The sequence below is a fragment of the Bombina bombina genome, chromosome 6 (assembly GCF_027579735.1).
Source record: "Bombina bombina isolate aBomBom1 chromosome 6, aBomBom1.pri, whole genome shotgun sequence".
Lineage (NCBI taxonomy): Eukaryota > Metazoa > Chordata > Amphibia > Anura > Bombinatoridae > Bombina > Bombina bombina.
Window position 1 is genome coordinate 79492889 of NC_069504.1, and position 23262 is coordinate 79516150.

The following is a 23262-nucleotide window of genomic DNA, read 5'->3' on the forward strand; positions in this document are numbered from 1 at the left end:
GAAGAGCAATGCATATTTTTGTAACAAAATTACAGTATTAAAATATTTATTTAGTATGCAGATCTTGTTGTTGAAAACAAATGAATACTGGAACATACCTGACACAAAAGTATAAGACAACGGGACCAGACTTTTTGGGGAAGTCATGCTCCAATACTCTACGATCCAACTGCAACCAGTTTAAATGCCCCCTGTTAAAGAGAAAAAAATATATATTATATTATAGATGTAATTTAAACAACACGATTTAATCAAAAGATGACATTTCATTATTTGAGAAAATTATGGAACAGTAAAAAATAAGGGTAGTGAGCAAAATATTATTATTATTTATTTGTATAGTGCCTCAGAATTCCGTAGCTTTTGTAAAACATATCTTCAAACATTTGTACGCTTGATGCCTCGTATCCCTCTGTATATCCCCTCTTCATAGCCCACCTGTCAGCAGCTGCCTTTTTTTATAACCGCATCACAGGCTTGTTGGCAAATCAAAACCCAATTGATAGCGCTGTTAACTTTACTGTAGTGCACTTCCACGCTAGATGAGGCAGTCAATGGCTTTATCCTGCCAAAAAATGAGCCACTGACTACTCTTATCAATTGCACAGTCACCTACAGCACAATAATGTTAAAAAACACTGTCCCTTTAATGCAAAAATAAAATAAAAAATGTATTTGTAGAGATAATATAATATCATGGCTAACTCTTTAAATAAGCAGCATATGTGAGATGCAAAGTGATCTGAGATCAATGTGTTTAAATCTGAAGTGGACAATCTGGCTGATTTACCCTTTCGTTCTTTGATTTTTATGGATTTACAAATAACTTTCAATGACAACTCAAAATTTGTCTTTCCATCTTCCATATGCTAAACAAATAACTCAACAATTACAAGTAAACCATATAAAAAGGTTACACAGTGACGTGTAGGGACCTTATTGAGTTCTTCTTGTAGAACATATGCTACCCAGGGAACTGTAATCTAAATTAGACTGATGCGCCTCGCAGTATGGGGTACATTTCTATATGTTACTGAGGCAGAATTGTGTACTTGACAACTTAATAACCTTTTTTTACTAGTAATTTCAAAATACACCTTTAATAATAATCAGGAACAGTAATACTGTGTGATTTACTCAGTGACAGTTTAATGTTTTTAATTTCAGCAATTCTCTGTTTCAAGGGTGCAACATTTCTTTTGAGCATTGAGCATTATTGGCGTATTGCGGCCTAGCTATGATGTACTGTAAGATGGAGACCTCAGGATATGTTACACACAATTGTTTCTAAAAAGGAAAACATGCTATAAAAGGCATTTTATTTGCCTGCACTGTTTATATCACATGAGATTATACCTCAAGCATAAAGTGTTAAAGGACCAGTAAACAATAGATTTGCATAATCAACAAATGCATGATAATGTAATAACACTTAGGGGCCAATTTACCATCTGTCGGACGGACATGATACGCTGTCTGTCGGCATTTAACATTGCACAAGCAGTTCTGGTGAACTGCTTGTGCAATGCTGCCCCCTGCAGATTCGTGGCTAATCAGCTGCTAGCAGGGGTTGTCATCGACTTGATTGTTTCTGATTGCTGTACACCGCTCAGAGGCGGTGGACCAGTTAAAGGGGCAGTCTAGTCAAAATTAAACTTTCATGATTCAGATAGGGCATGTAATTTTAAACAACTTTCCAATTTACTTCTATTATCTAATTTGCTCAATTCTTTAGATATCTTTTGTTGAAGAAATAGCAATGCACATGTGTGAGCCAATCACACAAGGCCTCTATGTGCAGCAACCAATCAGCAGCTACTGAGCATATCTAGATATGCTTTTCAGCAAGTGCTATCAAGAGAATGAAGCAAATTAGATAATAGAAGTAAATTAGAAAGTTGTTTAAAATGACATGCTCTTTCTAAATCACAAAAGAAAAAAATTTGGGTTTCATGTCCCTTTAAGGAGCAGTGGTTTTAAGACCGCTGCATCCTAACTGCTGTTTCTGTCGAGCCTGAAGATTATTTTTCAGACAATTTTCAAAGTTATGTCTCTTTCCACTCCCCCTGTACCATGTGACAGCCATCAGCCAATCACAAATGCATATAGTATATTCTGTGAATTCTTGCACATGCTCAGTAGGAGTTGGAAGTAAATTGGAAAGTTATTAAAAAATGTTTGCTCTATCTGAAACATGAACGTTTAATTTTGATTTGAGTGTCCCTTTAAAAGATGTACTTATTTATATTATCATTATACTCAAAAATGCTCTGTATAGCATCAGTTAAACACACTGTGATAAAAACATGTGAATACAACTTTCAGTGTAGTATTTCAATTTTAATACACATTTTTCATCAGTACTTTGGATTTGTGCAACTTATTAGTAGAAAGTACACAACTAATCTTATTGTATTAGTTTCGGTTTTAATTTATATGGCTTTCAGTCTGTTTAAATGCTTCTCTTTAATATATATGAGCAAATAAAAAAGTCAGTGCACCTGCGTCTTGCGCTCTTGCGCTTACATTTTAGTTTCACCTTGTAATAGCAGTGCTGATACACTAATTTTTTACCTTGAGTGCAGAGCAATAAAAAAATTAGCGTGCCACTTGTAATCTGAGCCATAATTGTAACTCTAATAAAATTAATAACTGTTTTTATTTATTTAGGTCGACAAAAATTTATTTTATGTCTGTTCACAAATGCTTTCCAACCACTATGTTCCTGGACTGCAAAACAATACAAATTTAAATCACAAAATGGCATTTATAAATGGTTTTAAATGATTTATTTCCAATGCACTGCACTGCTTAATTGGTATATACTATGCACATATAAAATGTATTTTAAGGGATATGAAATACAATTTTTTTTCTTTCATGATTCAGACAGAGCATACAATTTTAAACAACTTTCCAATGTACTTTTCTTCATTCTTGTGGTATCCTTTGTTGAAGGCGCAGCAATGCACTACTGGGATTTAGCTAAACACTATTATTTAACATGAGCAACTTGTGTGCAGCCACCAATCAGCAGCTAGCTCCCAGCAGTACAATGCTTCTCTTGAGCCCAACTAGGCATGCTTGTCAACAAAGGATTCCAAGAGAACAAAGCAAATTTGATAATAGAGGTAAATTGTAAAGCTGTTTAAAATGCCATTCTCTATCTGAATAATTACATTTTGAATATATACTGTCCCTTTAATGTTTATTTAATTAGATTTAAGGTATACAATGAAATATATATAGACAGCTTTATTGTCCAGTATTATTATTACTATTTAAAGGAAGAGTCTAGTCAGAATAAAACTTTCATGATTCAGATAGGGAATGTGATTTTAAACCACATTCCAATTTACTTTTATCATCAAATTTGCTTTGTATGATTTGTTGAAAGCTAAACATAGGTAGGCTCATATGCAATTTCTAAGCACTTGAAGGCCGCCTCTTTTCTGAATGCATTTGACAGGTTTTCACAGCAAGAGGGCATTAGTTCACGTGGGCCATATAGATAACATGAGAGGGTAATGATTGGCTAACATACAAGTCTGTCAAAAGAACTGAAATAAGGGGCAGTCAGAAGATGCTTAAATACAAAGTAATCACAGAGGTAAAAAGTATATTAATATAACCGTGTTGGTTATGCAAAACTGGGGAATGGATAATAAAGGGATTATCTATAGTTTTAAATAATAAAAATTCTGGTAGAGACTTTCTCTTTAAATAATTTTTTATTTGATTTTATTAGTGGAATTTGAAAGTAGCATAAAAACCCATATTTCTAAACACTAATATTTCTCAAACCTAAACAAATATTTGTGTGTTACCTACTGGGGTGTATGTCCATTTGGAGTGATTAAGGGTCTAGCTATGGTGCATCAGTTTTATTACATGGAAGCTATTGTAAGATAGATATTGTATTGGAGCAAACATTTCTCATAATATTTTCCACTTAAAATAGCTGCTGTTTAATTCATTTTAAAATAAGGAAACATGCTTGCCAATAAACGTTGAATGAAGTAATTAAATCTGATCAGACGGTATAGATTATATTTCTTAGAGAGGATGCCTTTAAGGTACAAATTATTAAGACGTGAAATATTAAAAAAAAAAACATCAATACAAAGATTATTTTTCAACAGTGTAAAAAACTACTGTCAGGAGTAATAATTCATATAGACCTAGCTTTGTGTATTAGTCATGTGGGGGCAACAGAATGCCTTACGGCTGTGAATGCCCTTCTGAGACTTCACTGAAGATCTCGTACTGATTATTTTTTAGCTCAAAAACACAGATTCATATATTTTCCATTAATCCTTCTGTCTCTATGTCATTTTACCCCAAATGAATCTACTCACAGAAAATAAAAATTATTTTATTAAAATTCTGTAGCAATAACCAGCCACTTGTAATGGCTGGTTAATTATCGCACAAATCTAGCCCTATATTGTGAGGCTAGCCCTCCACTGAAAAAATTCAGCCAAAAATCCATCCAGGCCAATAGATCTTTGTTAGATCAAATTAGATCAAGAGTTTATTATGTTAGATCTAACAAGCAAAAGTTGGTATTAACCATTATTAGATCTATCATAATTACAGGGATATTAGGTAATGGTATTACATTGGAGGGGGTAGCCCCCCTAAATCAAAATTTCAGACATAAACATCATTCAGGTATTAATAATCACTTTGTGGGGGCCTTTATGAATTCAAATGGAGTGTCAGCCCCTCATAACAAGCAATTGCACAAGAGTTTTACAATTTGATAGATATTTGTTAGATCAGGTATGATCAGTCATTGGTTTTATTAGATATAATATAAATACAGAGGTATTAGGTATTAATTTAAAGGGACATTGTACACTAGATTTTTATTTGCATTAATGTGCTGTAGATGATCTATTTATATAGCCCATCTGGGCGTGTTTTTGTAAAAATGTATAGTTTTGCTTATTTTTAAATAACATTGTGCTGATTTTCACACTCCTATCCAAGCCCCAAAGTTTTAAAAGTATACTGTTGTCTTCAGACTTTACATTGTTTCTGTTTGTATAATGGGTCTATTCATATGCAATGGAGGGGGTAGGGTTGGCTCTCAGCCCCTTTCAGTGTGTGTTCCAGACTAATCTCTTCAACAGAGCTAAATTGGGAGCTTCTAATTAAGTTTTTAAAAGGTTTTATACTGTATTTTTATATCAGTATCTGTGCATATTATTCTTTATAAATTAAAATTGGTGTATACTGTCCCCTTAAGGGGCTTCTCCCCTTATCAACATTTCAGACAAAAAATCAATCGAGCTAATAGACCTTTTTGATAAGGTTAGGTCAAGTGTTTATAACAATAGAGCTAACGTGCAAAACCTGTCATCCACCGTGGCCGGACTTGGCAGGGGTGATTGCAAACTGCAAACTCAGAGGTGGGGTATAGGTTAAGAAGCAGGGGTCTGATGACCGCTGCTTCTCAACAATTGGTTGACGGCTCGCTCATGTGAGCCTGCACTAAAGCTGTCTAAAGCTGTATCACGCCCTCCACCTATGAACAATGTTTAATGTAACATTTGTTATGATAGAAATTGTTATGATTGTCTCTTGAAAGTTAGGAGACAAGCGAACAGAAAGTAGAGCACTCGCAAAGCGAGACTAGTATAAGTGGCTATTCAGTGGGTATATAATATTAAAACTTAACATTTATTATTCAAAAAAAAGATAAAAAAACTACTATATAAGTAGTGATTAATACTTAGATTAAAACACAAACAAATAATAAACGGCTGTATATCCACAATGACCCCAGAATGTATACCATAGAAACTCAGAATAGAGTAGGAGGGATTTTTAGGCAGATATACACCAAAAAATGGTTCACGGATTGCACCAAAATCTATCTAAAAAAGAGGATTGACCTCAAACAAAATTATACTATCTAGTGCAATACTGGACCGGTGTAGGTCTGTCCAAAATATTCCCTATGACAAAATTAGTATAGTGACTAAGAGGGGAAGTGTAGGTAGCAAGATTCACATAGTCCATACATTCAGCATATTACACAGACCCATTTGTAAAGGCAAGAGTGAAGTGTTCACAAACACAAATTAAACCAAAAATACGATCAATGAAAGGTAATATGATTCTATAGATATGTTAGAATAAACACATTGACTAGTGAAATGTGACTTGCATAGTTACACTTAGTGGTTGATACAGCCGTAGGAAGAGTGCCTGATGCACATTTCGCCTGGCTTGGCTTTCTCAAAGGGAATATTTTGGACAGACCTACACCGGTCCAGTATTGCACTAGATAGTATAATTTTGTTTGAGGTCAATCCTCTTTTTTAGATAGATTTTGGTGCAATCCGTGAACCATTTTTTGGTGTATATCTGCCTAAAAATCCCTCCTACTCTATTCTGAGTTTCTATGGTATACATTCTGGGGTCATTGTGGATATACAGCCGTTTATTATTTGTTTGTGTTTTAATCTAAGTATTAATCACTACTTATATAGTAGTTTTTTATCTTTTTTTTGAATAATAAATGTTAAGTTTTAATATTATATACCCACTGAATAGCCACTTATACTAGTCTCGCTTTGCGAGTGCTCTACTTTCTGTTCGCTTGTCTCCTATTTTTTCTACATTTACTTGAACAGTGAGCACCCTCCCCTGGTATTACTAGTCTATACTTCATTATATCAGATATTAGTATTATTGTCCCCAATTTGGGTGACTACTTTTATTGGTTAAATTGTGGTAAGCTAATACTTGACGGGGAATCATTAAATACAACTTCCATTACCACTATCCATATCTTTATTATATAACTCTTGAAAGTTAGTAATGTAACAAATATCTATTAAACTGGATTCATTTTTCCCTGAAACAGTTGCTTGAGGCATAACCTTCATCATCACAAATTTTATATCTTAAAGGGACAGTGTAGTCAAAATGATTAAACTTTCATGAGATCATTTTAAACAACTTTCCAATTTACTTCTATCATCCAATTTGCTTTCTTCTCTTTGTATTCTTTGTAGAAAGCTAAACCTAGGAAGGCTCATGTGCTAATTTCTAAGCCCTTGAAGGTCACCTCTTATCTCAGTGCATTTTGACGTTTTTTTACAGCCAGACAGCATAAGTTCATATAACATTGTGCTCACTCCTGTGGAGTTATGTATGCGTCAGCACTGATTGGCTAAAATGCAAGTCTGTAAAAAAAAAACTGAAATAAGGTCAGTCTGCAGAGGCTTAGATACAAGGTAATCACGGAGGTAAAAAGTATATTAATATAATTTATAGCAGTTATGGAGTTAATTGCAGGGGGTTGCTATATGGATAATGGTGGCTAGGGGTTCATATAGTGCAACACGGGAATACTTTTCTTTTGTTGTTATTTTGTGCCTGCTTTCTACCTGTAATCTGGCATTTTAGTGTTTTATATATTATCTTCCATAAGAGCATACTGAGGTAGGCTCCAAACTGTCACGTCTTCAGCACTTTTTATATAACATTGTTACAAACATTGTTGCTGCCATACAGTGCTCAAGACACGTGTACGCTACCTCAGTATGCTACCTCAGTACAGTTTCATGGAACTGAGCTAAATTTTACCAAAAGATACTGAAAAAAGTGTTCTATCTGAAGCATGCAATTTAATTTTGACTTCCATGTTTCTTTGAAGCGGATCTTGCTTATACTGTAGATAACATTTACACACTTACTCCACGGTCATCAGTATTTATTCACTTACTCCACGGTCATCAGTATTTATGCACTTACTCCACGGTCATCAGTATTTATGCCCTTACTCCACGGTCATCAGTATTTATGCACTTACTCCACGGTCATCAGTATTTATGCACTTACTCCACTGTCATCAGTATTTATGCACTTACTCCACGGTCATCAGTATTTATGCCCTTACTCCACGGTCATCAGTATTTATGCACTTACTCCACTGTCATCAGTATTTATGCAGTTACTCTACAGTCATCAGTATTTATGCACTTACTCCACGGTCATCAGTATTTATGCCCTTACTCCACAGTCATCAGTATTTATGCACTTACTCCACGGTCATCAGTATTTATTCACTTACTTCACGGTCATCAGTATTTATGCAGTTACTCTACAGTCATCAGTATTTATGCCCTTACTCCACGGTCATCAGTATTTATTCACTTACTCCACGGTCATCAGTATTTATGCACTTACTCCACGGTCATCAGTATTTATGCACTTACTCCACAGTCATTAGTATTTATGCACTTACTCTACAGTCATCAGTATTTATGCACTTACTCTACAGTCATCAGTATTTATGCACTTACTCTATGGTCATCAGTATTTATGCACTTACTCCACGGTCATCAGTATTTATGCACTTACTCTACAGTCATCAGTATTTATGCACTTACTCTACAGTCATCAGTATTTATGCACTTACTCTACAGTCATCAGTATTTATGCACTTACTCTATGGTCATCAGTATTTATGCACTTACTCTACGGTCATCAGTATTTATGCACTTACTCTATGGTCATCAGTATTTATGCACTTACTCCACGGTCATCAGTATTTATGCACTTACTCTACAGTCATCAGTATTTATGCACTTACTCTACAGTCATCAGTATTTATGCACTTACTCTACAGTCATCAGTATTTATGCACTTACTCTATGGTCATCAGTATTTATGCACTTACTCCACTGTCATCAGTATTTATGCACTTACTCTACAGTCATCAGTATTTATGCACTTACTCTACAGTCATCAGTATTTATGCACTTACTCTACCGTCATCAGTATTTATGCACTTACTCTACAGTCATCAGTATTTATGCACTTACTCTACAGTCATCAGTATTTATGCACTTACTCTACAGTCATCAGTATTTATGCACTTACTCCACGGTCATCAGTATTTATGCACTTACTCCACAGTCATCAGTATTTATGCACTTACTCTACAGTCATCAGTATTTATGCACTTACTCTACAGTCATCAGTATTTATGCACTTACTCTACAGTCATCAGTATTTATGCAGTTACTCTACAGTCATCAGTATTTATGCACTTACTCTATGGTCATCAGTATTTATGCACTTACTCCACGGTCATCAGTATTTATGCACTTACTCTATGGTCATCAGTATTTATGCACTTACTCCACGGTCATCAGTATTTATGCACTTACTCTACAGTCATCAGTATTTATGCACTTACTCTACAGTCATCAGTATTTATGCACTTACTCTATGGTCATCAGTATTTATGCACTTACTCCACGGTCATCAGTATTTATGCACTTACTCTATGGTCATCAGTATTTATGCACTTACTCTACAGTCATCAGTATTTATGCACTTACTCTACGGTCATCAGTATTTATGCACTTACTCTACAGTCATCAGTATTTATGCACTTACTCTACAGTCATCAGTATTTATGCACTTACTCCATGGTCATTAGTATTTATGCACTTACTCTACAGTCATCAGTATTTATGCACTTACTCTACAGTCATCAGTATTTATGCACTTACTCTACAGTCATCAGTATTTATGCACTTACTCTACAGTCATTAGTATTTATGCATTTACTCTACAGTCATCAGTATTTATGCACTTACACTACAGTCATCAGTATTTATGCACTTACACTACAGTCATCAGTATTTATGCATTTACTCTACAGTCATCAGTATTTATGCATTTACTCTACAGTCATCAGTATTTATGCACTTACTCTACAGTCATCAGTATTTATGCATTTACTCTACAGTCATCAGTATTTATGCACTTACTCTATGGTCATCAGTATTTATGCACTTACTCTATGGTCATCAGTATTTATGCACTTACTCCACGGTCATCAGTATTTATGCACTTACTCTATGGTCATCAGTATTTATGCACTTACTCTACAGTCATCAGTATTTATGCACTTACTCTACGGTCATCAGTATTTATGCACTTACACTACAGTCATCAGTATTTATGCACTTACACTACAGTCATAAGTATTTATGCATTTACTCTACAGTCATCAGTATTTATGCACTTACTCTACAGTCATCAGTATTTATGCATTTACTCTACAGTCATCAGTATTTATGCACTTACTCCATGGTCATCAGTATTTATGCACTTACTCTACAGTCATCAGTATTTATGCACTTACTCTACAGTCATCAGTATTTATGCACTTACTCTACAGTCATTAGTATTTATGCATTTACTCTACAGTCATCAGTATTTATGCACTTACTCTACAGTCATCAGTATTTATGCACTTACTCTATGGTCATCAGTATTTATGCACTTACTCCACGGTCATCAGTATTTATGCACTTACTCTATGGTCATCAGTATTTATGCACTTACTCTACAGTCATCAGTATTTATGCACTTACTCTACGGTCATCAGTATTTATGCACTTACTCTACAGTCATCAGTATTTATGCATTTACTCTACAGTCATCAGTATTTATGCACTTACTCTACAGTCATCAGTATTTATGCATTTACTCTACAGTCATCAGTATTTATGCACTTACTCTACAGTCATCAGTATTTATGCACTTACACTACAGTCATCAGTATTTATGCATTTACTCTACAGTCATCAGTATTTATGCACTTACTCTACAGTCATCAGTATTTATGCACTTACTCTACAGTCATCAGTATTTATGCACTTACTCCATGGTCATTAGTATTTATGCACTTACTCTACAGTCATCAGTATTTATGCACTTACTCTACAGTCATCAGTATTTATGCACTTACTCTACAGTCATCAGTATTTATGCACTTACTCTACAGTCATTAGTATTTATGCATTTACTCTACAGTCATCAGTATTTATGCACTTACTCTACAGTCATCAGTATTTATGCACTTACTCCACGGTCACCAGTATTTCACTGTGGTAATTTACTCATTTTATTCTATTTGCATTTGTAAACAAATCATCTGTGAGGAGTAATTTAGAAAAGATTGTTCTGTATTAGGAATATTTGCTTTTTCTGCTTATGATTGCTTTGGTGGTGGTTAAAGGGACATGAAACCAAAAATGTTTCTTTCATGATTCAGAGTCAGACAGAACATACAATTTTTAAAAAAGTTTCCAATTTACTTCTATTGTCAAATTTGCTTCATTCTCATGGTATGCTTGGTTGAAGAGATACCTAGATAGGTAGCACGTACATCTCTGAAACATAGCAGGAAATAGTACTGCCACCTTGTGCTCTTGCAAAACTGCGGCCATATAATACTGCAAACCCATGCATGCTCCTGAGCATACCTCTCTGCTTTCAATAAAGGATACCAACAGTATGGAAAAAATTGATAATAGGAATAACTTAGAATGTTGCTTAAAATGACATGCTCTGCTTGAATCATCAAAACAAAAAAAGGGTTTCATGTCCCTTTTAATAACTTTTTTGTTGTTGTATTCCACATTATACATTATGGGCTAGATTAGGTGTGGATCGCTATTTAGTGCTACAGCGTTAACATCACTAGATGGAGGCTTTTTGCGGGCATCGTGTTGCACTTGTACTGCAAGTTGAAAGTAAAAAGTTTACGCGCAAGCGAAAAACCCGACGCGCGGAAAGAGTTGAACCTCAAATATTGCAACCACGTTAATGTATTCTTCCATAGACTTCAATGAAACTCGAAGATTTAATAAAAAAATAACACCCATACTTGCGTGCTAACCCAATTGCGTTTTTTTCAAGTGCGCTAAACCCAATATGAATTATGAACATTTCACATTCCAAAGTTCTTCACATAGAATAATATGTTCTATTTATATTTATTTATATATATATATGTGATTATATTTAGGAATAGCAATATATATATATATATATATACAGGTAGCCCTCAGTTTACGCCGGGGTTAGGTTCCAGAAGGAATGGTTGTAAACCGAAACCGTTGTAAATTGAAACCCAGTTTATAATGTAAGTCAATGGGAAGTGAGGGAGTTAGGTTCCAGGCCCCTCTCAAAATTGTCATAAGTAACACCTAATACATTATTTTTAAAGCTTTGAAATGAAGACTTTAAATGCTAAACAGCATTATAAACCTAATAAAAAATAATCACACAACACAGAATATACAATAAAACAAAGTTAAATGAACAAAAACATTTGCTAAACAGCATTATAAACCTAATAAAATAATCACACAATACAGACTTCACTTGCATTTTTCTTTCTTTCTATGCATTCCAATCTGGACTGATTTATAGACAGGAAGATCTTGTTCCTTTGAAATCTGTTCGATAGCTCAGGTCTGGTTAAACTGATTAATTTCCGGTGGCTTGTCTTTGCTGCAACACAAGCGGACAGGACAGCTCCACCTACTGGCTATTTTAATTAATGCACTGCTTCTCAATGTTTTTCAATAGCAGTCACAAGACTGGGGAAAAAAAGGTTGTTATTCTGAAACGGTGTAAATTGAACCGTTGTAAACCGAGGGCCACCTGTATATATATATATATATATATATATATATATATATATATATATATATATATATATATATATATATATATATACAGATGGCCCTCGTTTTACAACGGTTCAATTTACACCGTTTCAGAATAACAACCTTTTTTCCAGTAATGTGACTGCTATTGAAAAGCATTGAGAAGCAGTTCCTTTATTAAAATAGCCAGTAGGTTGATCTGTCCGCTTGTGTTGCAGCAAAGCCAAGCAAGCTGAAATGAATCAATTTAACCAGACCTGAGCTATCGAGCAGATTTCAAAGGAACAAGATCTTCCTGTCTATAAATCAGTCCAGATTGGAATGCATAGAAAGAACTGTTTGCAGAAAAATGCAAGTGAAGTCTGTGTTTTGTGATTATTTTATTAGGTTTATAATGCTGTTTAGCAAATGTTTTTGTTCATTTAACTTAGTTTAATTATATATTCCGTGTTGTGTGATTATTTTATTAGGTTTATAATGATGTTTAGCATTTAAAGTCTTCATTTCAAAGCTTTAAAAATAATGTATTAGGTGTTAGTTATGACAATTTTGAGAGGGGCCTGAAACCTATCTCCCTCACTTACCATTGACTTACATTATAAACTGGGTTTCAATTTACAACGGTTTCGATTTACAACCATTCCTTCTGGAACCTAACCCTGGCGTAAACTGAGGGCTACCTGTGTATATATATATATATATATATATATATATATATATATATATATATATATATATATATATATATATATATATATATATATATATTCAAAAGGTGGATACAGCACCTATATGTCCAGTATACTGTAGGGGTATGTGAGGGGTAAATGTTATAACAAAAAGAAGAAAAGTAAAAAGTACAATAATGTAAGAAGTACAATAATAAAAGAAAGTAAATATAAAAATAAAAAAATATAAAAAAATATTATAATAAAAAATATATTGATAAAAAATAATAAATAATGAATGAAAGTCCAGCTAAAAATAGCATATAAAATATATGAACTTAGAAATAGTGTTCATAAAAGTCCTGGAGATGATATAATTCGTAATAAGTCTCCAGATGTAGTAGTTGTATAGTTTATAGTTGGTATATAGTACCCTTACCAGATATTACCTCAATTGAAATGAGGTAAGTATGCCGCACTGGGGGTATATATAGATGCTTGGATTTCCTCCTTGTATCCTGCTGTGGTGCCTCTTATGATGTTCGTTAACCTCTTGGAGTATGCAGGGATATGTTTCTGAAGGTGAGTTGATCCCTTGCACTTCCTATGGGTTAGTGGTTGGCCTCTTGGAGTGCTCTTTCTGTTCTGGTATTGACTGATCATAAACAAAATTGAAAACTCCGACACAGTAGACTCTTGCGCCCAAAAGCCGTGCTTTATCAGCCTCTTTTACTGTCAACACAGGTATCTGACCCTCCAACTTGCCGTCTGTCAGCGTAATAACAATACTGGCAGTACTTTTTCCTCCTGCCTTCTCAATTTGTTCATTTGCTAGTTTGAAGCCTTCATGCATGTACGTGTCCCCTGTAGGTTTTTCTTTACTCAGCTCTTGAAGTCCCTTTTTGATTATGTCTCGAGAGAGTTGAATACATGTACACTGTATGTTCTGCGGCTGCAACTGTTGTACCAGTTAAATATCTATTTAAAAATAATTAGAACATATTCCCATATGTGAAGAACCGTATAATGTGAAATGTTTACAGTAAATACATAGTTAAACAATTTTTAAAATATGAATATTGCATAAATATGATTTTTAATGTTTTTCAGCTACTTGACTGCAATGGGCTCCAATGCACTTATATATGTCTATATATTTATACATATGTATTTAAGTGTTTATATGTGTATATATGTCAGTCAATACATATAGACACATATAACACATAAATACATATGTACACACAAAAAGACACACACACACACACACACACATATATATATATATATATATATATATATATATATATATATATATATAGGCATCCAACAAGAAAAGCACTCACCGGGTCTTATCCAGCAAAAATCTTTTTAATATATTTTTTTAATATTAAAAAAAAAAGATTTTTGCTGGATAAGACCCGGTGAGTGCTTTTCTTGTTGGATGCCTATATTGTTACTTTAAAGCACCCCGGGCAGGCTAAATAAAGGACTGTGTTACCGTGAGTGCTGCTACCTCTTGGGATATTATATATATATATATATATATATATATATATATATATTTATACATATGTATTTAAAATATAGTGGAGATAAAAGCATGAGACTAAAAATCCTCCATTTCCTAAAAGTAAATTAACAGAAATTATTGCATAGGTAATTAGCACATCTAAGCAATTAGCACATCTAAGCAAGTATCCCTGATACTGTGTTGAAACACAGCAGTCCCCTAATGGGGAAAGTGCAGCAAATTAAGGGACTGCTGTGTTTTAACACAGTATCAGAAGCAAAAATCCTGAGATGTTGCATATCTAATTTGCATATCTTACCCAGAATCCTCTGGTGCATTGGTAACAGTGTATACTTTCTTAGATGTGCTAATTGCCTATGCAATCATTTCTGTTAATTTGCATACATATTTAGACCTGTACATGTATCTCTAAGTATTTCGTTTCCCCTGAGACCTCATATCTTTAAGCCATTATAACTTTTGGACCCAATTTTTTTAAAGATATTTTTTATTAGTAATAATTTGAGTGTAACTTTACTGTACAATGTATTTTTGATGTGTTTTTCACAACTTTTTTGTCTTGCGTAACAGCTATCCAGAGCTCTGAAGTCACACTAGCCGGATGTGAGTTAAATAAGTTTGTGCTCATGCGCACACGCTTACTTTCAACTCATAATGCACACATTATTGCCGTCTCACGCAAAGAGCCACAAAACACCCCATATCGCTAGCACGCTACAGTTAGTGCGCTACTCGACATCTAGCCCAATATTAGTAAACCTTTCAGAATGTCCTTTTATACAAAGCAACCAACGCTTCAGTGTTATCTCATAACTGAACAGTTTGTGGGTTTGTCAAGTTGCATTTAATAACATTTTCCCGGAGCACCCAGAGAAAGAAATGGGTTTATTGATTTTGAATATTTCTTCTCTCTTAATGAAAAAGCCTGAGCAGAAACCAGCACATAATGTGAGTCAATTCATTTTACACTACATTATATTCTTTTGAGAGGCTTTGTGGCTTGAACTGACTCCCTTAAACTGTTACTTTGTCTGAGTGCTCCACAACACTGCAGCATGGTATCTCAGTATGTATTTGGCTACCATTGTATTGTCAGCTTAAATTTTTGCCTGTAGCATCCATACAAAGACCCACATTTATTATACTGCTAGGGGACAAGGTTACCAGGCAGGGAACCTGTCTGCCTGCCTGTGTTTGCGGGTGGGAATAAGCTGCTGTAATTTAAGACTGCATAAACAATCGCTTAATATGCCCCGCCCCCTGTTCTCACTCTCTCAAAATGAAGTCTACATACTTATGCTTCTAAACTTGTGGTTGCAGTTGAGCATCAGCTTTATAAATGAAAACTTAACTGCCAACAACACTTCCTGCTTCCGGGTCAAAATATAATTTTTATTGTTTAAAAAGATAGATAATCCCTTTATTACCCATTCCCCAGTTTTGCACAACCAACACTGTTATATTAATATACTTTTTACCTCTGTGATTACCTTGTATCTACGCCTCTGCAGACGGCCCCTTATCTCAGTTCTTTTTACAGACTTGCATTTTAGCCAATCAGTACTGATTCATAAATAACTCCAAAGGAGTGAGCACAATGGTATCTATATGGCACACATGAACTAGATCTGTCTAGCTGTGAAAAATTGTAAAAATGCACAAGAGTTGGCTTTCAAGGGATAGAAATTAGCATATGAGCCTACCTATGGTGGTAAAACTAAATTGGAGTTGTCTAAAATTGCATGCCATATCTGAATCACTAAAGTTTAATTTTGATTAGACTATCCCTTTAATTTTGACTAGACTGTCCCTTTAAATGTATGCAGATTTTACTTAAAGGGACAGTGTACAGTAAAATGAGTTTCTCCTTAATGTGTTTCTTTTTTTTTTTTTTTTTTTTTTTTTTTTTAAATATTTATTTATTGTTAGCGTACACACAGTCGTCTTGTAACAGGCCTTGAAACAAGATTACAAACAATATTCTTTACAGAGGAGAGACAAGTCTTAACAAATTATAGAGCATTTAAGCCAATAACAATGATTTTTAAATAAGAAACAAAAAGAAAAAAAGCACAGCTTAACAGTAGGAGATACAATGATGACCCAAGAACTCTGTATTAGAAGGGATATGGCCAAAGAAAGTTATAGCCTGTGTATCACGTAATTTGAATTTATCCTGGAGAATATATAAAGCTAATCTCTGTAAGGACGTAAATACATAGATATCTGTCCTAGGGTGGGTTAAACATACTTTTAAGTGATGTCAATACGGGGGGGGGGGAGGGAAGTGGAAAGGGGTGGGGAAGGAGGACACAGAAAAAGGAAGAAAGAAAGAGAAAAGGAAAGAAAAGAAGAAAAAAAAAAAAAAAAACCTGCAATGCCCCCCAACCCTCTCTGCTCTCTCACTATTCGGCCCAGCATGCTGGGTATCTGCCCGCATTAATCAATTCAAGAATGTAGGCCGATTGGCTAAGTGGCTTAATTAATTGCTGCTGAGCCTGAAAGGGAAGTGACAGTATTACTAGGCCCCATTTTTCTAGGAATCTCTTTATGTGGACCTCATTATACTTAGATATTGCATATTGTTCCACCATACATTGTTTCAATACTTCTTTTTTGAATTTTATGAAAGAAGGAAGGTGGGAGAGCTTCCACGATGTCAGAATCGCATTCCTAGCTAATAAAATTACGGTATTAATTAGCTTATAATTCTTTTGCTGTTGTGAAAATTTAACTAAGAAAATGACCATTTGGGCCTCTAACCTGATTTCTGTATCTAAGATTTTATTCAACCAGAACTTTATTTTCAGCCAGAACTGGTGGACTTTAGGGCATAACCAGATACAATGTAAAAGATTTGCTTGTTGAGCCTGGCATTTCCAACATCCGATAGTTTTTCTATACCATTTAGACAATTTGTCAGGGGTGATATATGTCGCATAAATCATTTTTAAATGCCTTTCGCGCCATGCTAAGGCATTTCCTGTTTTATTCAACAAGTTCAGGCTTACTTGGATTTGTTGAGGCCTAAGCTCTGGAAAAGTATTATTCCAAATAGATACTATTTTCTCCAGTTGGGCCTCGTGTTTGGAAAACGACATCAACCGGTAAAATGAAGAGATTGACGAAGCCCCGCTGGTATATTGATTCATTAAGCTCCTTAACGGGGCATATGTCCAATTAGAGCCGAATTTAAGTTTAAGATCTGTAATGTAATGCTTTATTTGTAAGTACGCAAAATGATCAGTTTGAGGAAGCTCGTACTCTGCTCTGATGTCGAGGAATGATCTAATTATTGTACTGGGAGTAACTAGTTGTTTTAAGGAGGTCAGCCCTTTCAATTTCCACCTCTCAAAAACCTTATATGTGAAACCTGGAGCAAATCCTGGGCATCCCTGAATTGGGAGATATTCCGAAACAAATGGGGTTGTGCCAATTTCTACACAGAACTTCTGCCATGCCAGGATCACGTTTTTAAACGTCGGCATTTTAGCAATTAGCGGAGGGAGTTGTGGAATTGGGCAATGTAGAAGAGCTTTTAAGTTGAATGGGTGGACAAGGTTTGCCTCCCCAGCAAAAACAGTGAAAAATTCTTTCTCTGAAATCCAATCGGCCGCCAGTTTTGCGATTGAAGCAATGTTGTAGTGGGTAATATTCGGGAAAGCGAGGCCCGCCGACTCTTTAGAGAGTGATAATGCACTTAATGCAATTCGGGGTCTTTTTCCTTTCCAGAGGAATTCATTAGATATTCGGTTAAATAATTTTATGTCTGCCTTATGTAAAAGAAAAGGTATATTTTGGAGAAGATATATTAACTTAGGTAAAAGTATAATTTTAATAAGCATAATCCGTGCAGAGAGAGAAATAGGAAGAGAGGCCCAGTCATTCAATTTCTGCTTACAATAATTGAACAATTTAACATAGTTCAACTCATACCATTCGTGTGGAGCTTTTGACATTATTATTCCTAAATATTTTATTTGAGTAACTTCTCTAAATGGGTGATCTAGTACATGGCAGGCAGTTCTGTGTATCCATAGTAGTTCGGATTTTTGAAGATTAATTTTGTAACCAGAAAATGAAGCAAATATTTGCACTGATTCTAATAGCTTAGGAAGGCTCTCTTTTAGGTCGGCTAAGAAAAGGAGTAAATCGTCAGCATACAGGGCAAGAACATATTTTTGTTTGCCAATCTGGATACCTTCTAGCTGTTGCCTAAGAAGGATCGCCAATGGTTCTAATGATATGTTGAAGAGGATAGGCGAAAGGGGACATCCCTGCCTAGTGCCTCTCTGTAGAATAAAACGATCCGTAATAGTACCATTGATAAAGATTGCTGAGGATGGATTATTATAGATAGCCTTAATCAAATTTATGAAATTTCCGGAAAAGCCAAACTTTTCCAAGGCCGAAAAGAGATGGTCCCAGCAGATATAGTCGAAAGCCTTTTCGGCGTCGACTGTTAGGATGGCAGCATCTTCTTTTTTTAATACTTTCTTGTTATTCCGCAGATAGTCCAGTACCAGCATAACCTTATGGATATTTTTTGTCAGGCTTCTCCCCATCATGAAACCAGCCTGATTATCATGTATAATATTATTTAAGTGGGGGGCCAATCTTTTTGCAATTATGGACGTAAGAAGTTTATAATCAAAATTTAATAGGGAAATAGGGCGATATGAAGAAGGAATTTCAGGATCTTTTTCTTTTTTGAGAACTAAAGCTATATTAGATGCCGCAAAATACTGGGAACATGGGATATCTGCGGAATAATAAGAATTAAATAACTTATATAAGGTAGGGGCTATTTGATCTGCAAGGATCTTATAGAATTCGGCAGGGAGCGAGTCGGGGCCGGGGGCTTTATTAAGTTTGGCAGTTGTAATACCAGTAAGAATTTCTTGTGTAGAGATCGGGGCATTGAGTTGATTAATTATCTTGTGTGGCAATTTAGGGATCTTAACATTATCCCAGAACCTCTCTTTTGATTCTATATTGGGAGGTTCAGCTTTATAAAGATTTTTAAAGAAGTCTGTAAACGTATGTTGAATGTCGTGATTGGAGGTAAATCTGTTTTTCCCAGATCTAATTGCCGTGATATAATTAGAAGATCTCTTTTTGGTGATTTTAACAAGATATTTTGCTGCTTTCCCTGAGTAGCCACCATAAAGTGATTTCTTTCTTATGTCTTCAGATATCATTTGTTGTTTAAGAAAGATATCCCTTTGTGTTTTTAAATTTGTATATTTTTCTCCAAGCTTTTTGGAGGGAACAGCTATGAACGCATTGTATGCGTTCCTCACACTATTAGAAAGTTGGATTTCTTTCTGTAGAATTTTTTTTTTAAGAGCACACATGTGAGCCTTAATATCTCCACGTAACACAGCCTTTCCAGTCTCCCAGAGTATTTCTGGCTTGTCCTTATAGTCATGGTTATAACTCTCAAATTCCCTCCATTTGTTAGCTAACCAGTTTTGAAAATGTAAGTTACTATGTAAATGGTTGGGAAAAAAGAAATTATTATTCGGTCTAGGTGTAAGAGATTTAGAGTTGAGTTCTAAAGCTATCACCGCGTGGTCAGAAAGAACTATATCTTTAATATCGGCCTTTACCTCCTTACCACTTAAGTTTTCAGAGATTAAAAACATGTCTATGCGCGACAACGCTTGATGGCCTTTTGATAGACATGTAAAAGCTTTAACATCTGGGTTCAAACTTCTCCAGATGTCATATACACCTACTTTATGACAGCATTTTTGTAGTGTTCGTGTTTTCTTAACTCGCTTAGTACTTTTAGATCTACTTAGTCTGTCTAAATTGGGATACGCTGTTAAATTGAAATCCCCTCCAATCACGACATTACGTCCTCTGTATACTACTAATTCTAATGCTAAATCCTCCCAAAACCTGACATCAGGTTGATTGGGGCCGTAAATGTTACAAAGAATAAAAGAGCTCTTCTCTATTTCAATGTCAAGAATTTGATAACGGGCCTCTGGATCAATTTGGCTCTTATTTATTTTATATTTTAAATTTTTGTTAATCAATATTGCCACTCCTTTCTTCCTAACCTGTGACGGGGCAGCGACCACCTCCCCCACCCATCTATATTTGAGTTTATCAATTTCATGCCTTTTTAGATGAATCTCTTGAAGCATAGCAATACCAGGCTTATGTGATCCCAATAGTTTTATTACGGCTTTCCGTTTGATAGGGGAAGTAATCCCACCCACGTTCCAGGAAAGAATTTTAATCGACCCTATGCCCGATCCAATTTTACTAAGATACTGCAAGACATTTTAAAACAAGCCATCAATTTATAATATAACAAGTAATTACAAGCCGTAAAATATAATAGGACAAAAGAGCAGAGGGGTGGGAAGGATGCAGGGGAAAAGAGAGAGAAAGAAAAAAAAAAAAAAAAAAAAACAAAGGGGATGGAAGAAAGGAGGCCCCCCCCCGTTTACATTTAAAAAATAAAAATACATCTTTACATACATACTCTTGAAAAGACCTTCTTTTCATCAATAATTTTACATTAAAAAAATTGCTCATAGTCCAACATAAAAATGACTTCAATCAGTCAAACCAATCCTTAACATTCAAGGGATGCCATTATCTAAACAAAACTTTTGCGCTTCTACAGTATTATTTAATATACTTGTTTGACCCTCAATAATGATTAATCTTGCCGGATAGACAAGCCTAACATTATAGTTTGCTTTCATAAGTCGAGAACAAAAGGGAGACATTTCTTTCCTCTTATTCGTAGTTTCGGAGGAAAAATCTTGAAAGATTAATACTTTTTGTTGCTCTAATATTAATGGATTAGCTTTTCTGTAGTATCTAAGAATATTAATCTTGTCCTGGAAGTTTAGCATTTTAACCAATATGGGTCTGGGTCTAGTAATACCTTCAGAATTTTGCCGTACTGGACCCACTCTGTGAGCTCTTTCGATAATCATAGGCATCGGGGGGGCTGGCATTTTTAATAATTGGGGGAGTTTAATTGAGACGAAAGCAACTAGATCTGAGTATTCTGTGGATTTGGGAAGACCAATAATTCTTAAATTGTTTCGCCGCGAGCGGTCCTCTAGGTCCTCTAATTTGGCTTGTAATACAGCTATTTGAGACCCAGATTCTTTATTGGACTGCTCACATTTATATAATCTATCTTCAGAGTCTGAGATTCGAGTCTCAATTTCCTCCAATCGAGCTGTAAACTGCCTCACTTCCAGGACAATATTATTTATATCTTGTTTAATTTCTTGTTTAACAACATCTAATTGCGGGGAGATCATCCTTGAAATCTGCTCAACTAATTCAGAAAAGTCAGAATTTGGGCCTATACCATTATATTGTTCTTGTGGAACTATTAAAGAGCTCTCAGATAACTTAGTAGATTTCTTGTCTTTATGTTTGGGAGGCATAGCCGGAGATGTTTGTTTATGTTGTGTGACAAATCTATCCATGTATGGTGTGCTTATTGCTCAAGTTAAGAGAAGGAACGATATAAAAATAAAAGGAGGAAAAAAGGAAAAGAGAAAAAAAAAAAAAAAAAAAAAGGGGGGGGGGGATTTGAGAATGTGGGGAGACTCCGACTGTCACTTACTATCCCTCAATGTGACAGAATGCAATACAGTGAGTGAGGACTTGTTAGTGTGCAACACTAAAGGTGAAAGTGTGATGTGTGCAAAAATAGGTAAATAATTCAGTGACTAAGTAGGTAATAGGAAAAAAAAGAAGGGGAAAATGTACTCTGTGATGAAAAGGTGAAAGTGTGATTCCAGCTGTCACTTGTATCCCCTAAGCGTGGCAGAGGATATTGTCGTGGATGAGGGCTTGTGTTAGAGTGTAATAGTTAAATGAAGATGTGAAACGTGAGAAAAAAAAAAAAAAAAAAAAAGAAAGAAAAAAAAAAAAAAAAAAGAGGGAGAACTTCCTTTAAAGAGTCGTGTCCAAGTTCTCTAACCCAAAATTGAACTGCTTAAATATTCTTATATTTATGGCTCATGTGGCAATATTATCAGTGCTTACTACCACTAACCAGCTTACCTAACTTCCGTTTATCACAACATTATCTAACTTAACGCAGAATACCATCAGCATAGGAAAACTATTGAAAATAGATCTGAGGACTCTCTTAAATATCAGGTGGTCTTGCTTGACCTGTCTCCAGGGCACTCTTATAGTCCATTAACAATAGACCATTTCATCCCAAAAAACAGGATAGTATAACTTTTGCAGACTGCCAGGCACACTGTTCAATGTTCATGTAGATAGGAAAAAAGGAAAAAAGAAAAAAAAACAGTCTTAGGTGTAGTCCACTTAATGACCAGACACAAAATCATACAGGAATAAATACTTCTGTGGACATCCAACCTTCCTGTGTTAAACTTCCTTCACTTTAGCCCTATTAGGACGAATACAAGGCTTAATATCAGAATGTGTATCCGCAGTAGGGAACAATACTAGTGTCAATGTTATAGTCCTGCTCTGTAACAGTGTTGTGGGGCACTTGTGCTGAGTTTTCTTCTTGGGCTTCTATTTAGGAAGAAGGATA

The 23262-nt window shown here is 35.0% G+C and overlaps 1 protein-coding gene across 5 annotated transcripts in view; it reads right to left on the reverse strand.

Annotated features, from left to right (window-relative positions):
- FRMD4A (FERM domain containing 4A) overlaps nucleotides 1–23262 on the reverse strand; it is an 818993-nt gene that overhangs the window by 295016 nt on the left and 500715 nt on the right. For all 5 annotated transcript variants that reach the window (XM_053716492.1, XM_053716495.1, XM_053716493.1 and 2 more), the window contains exon 4: nucleotides 99–191. In XM_053716492.1, the coding sequence (XP_053572467.1) occupies nucleotides 99–191 (93 nt within the window). The remainder of the gene's footprint in view (nucleotides 1–98; nucleotides 192–23262) is intronic.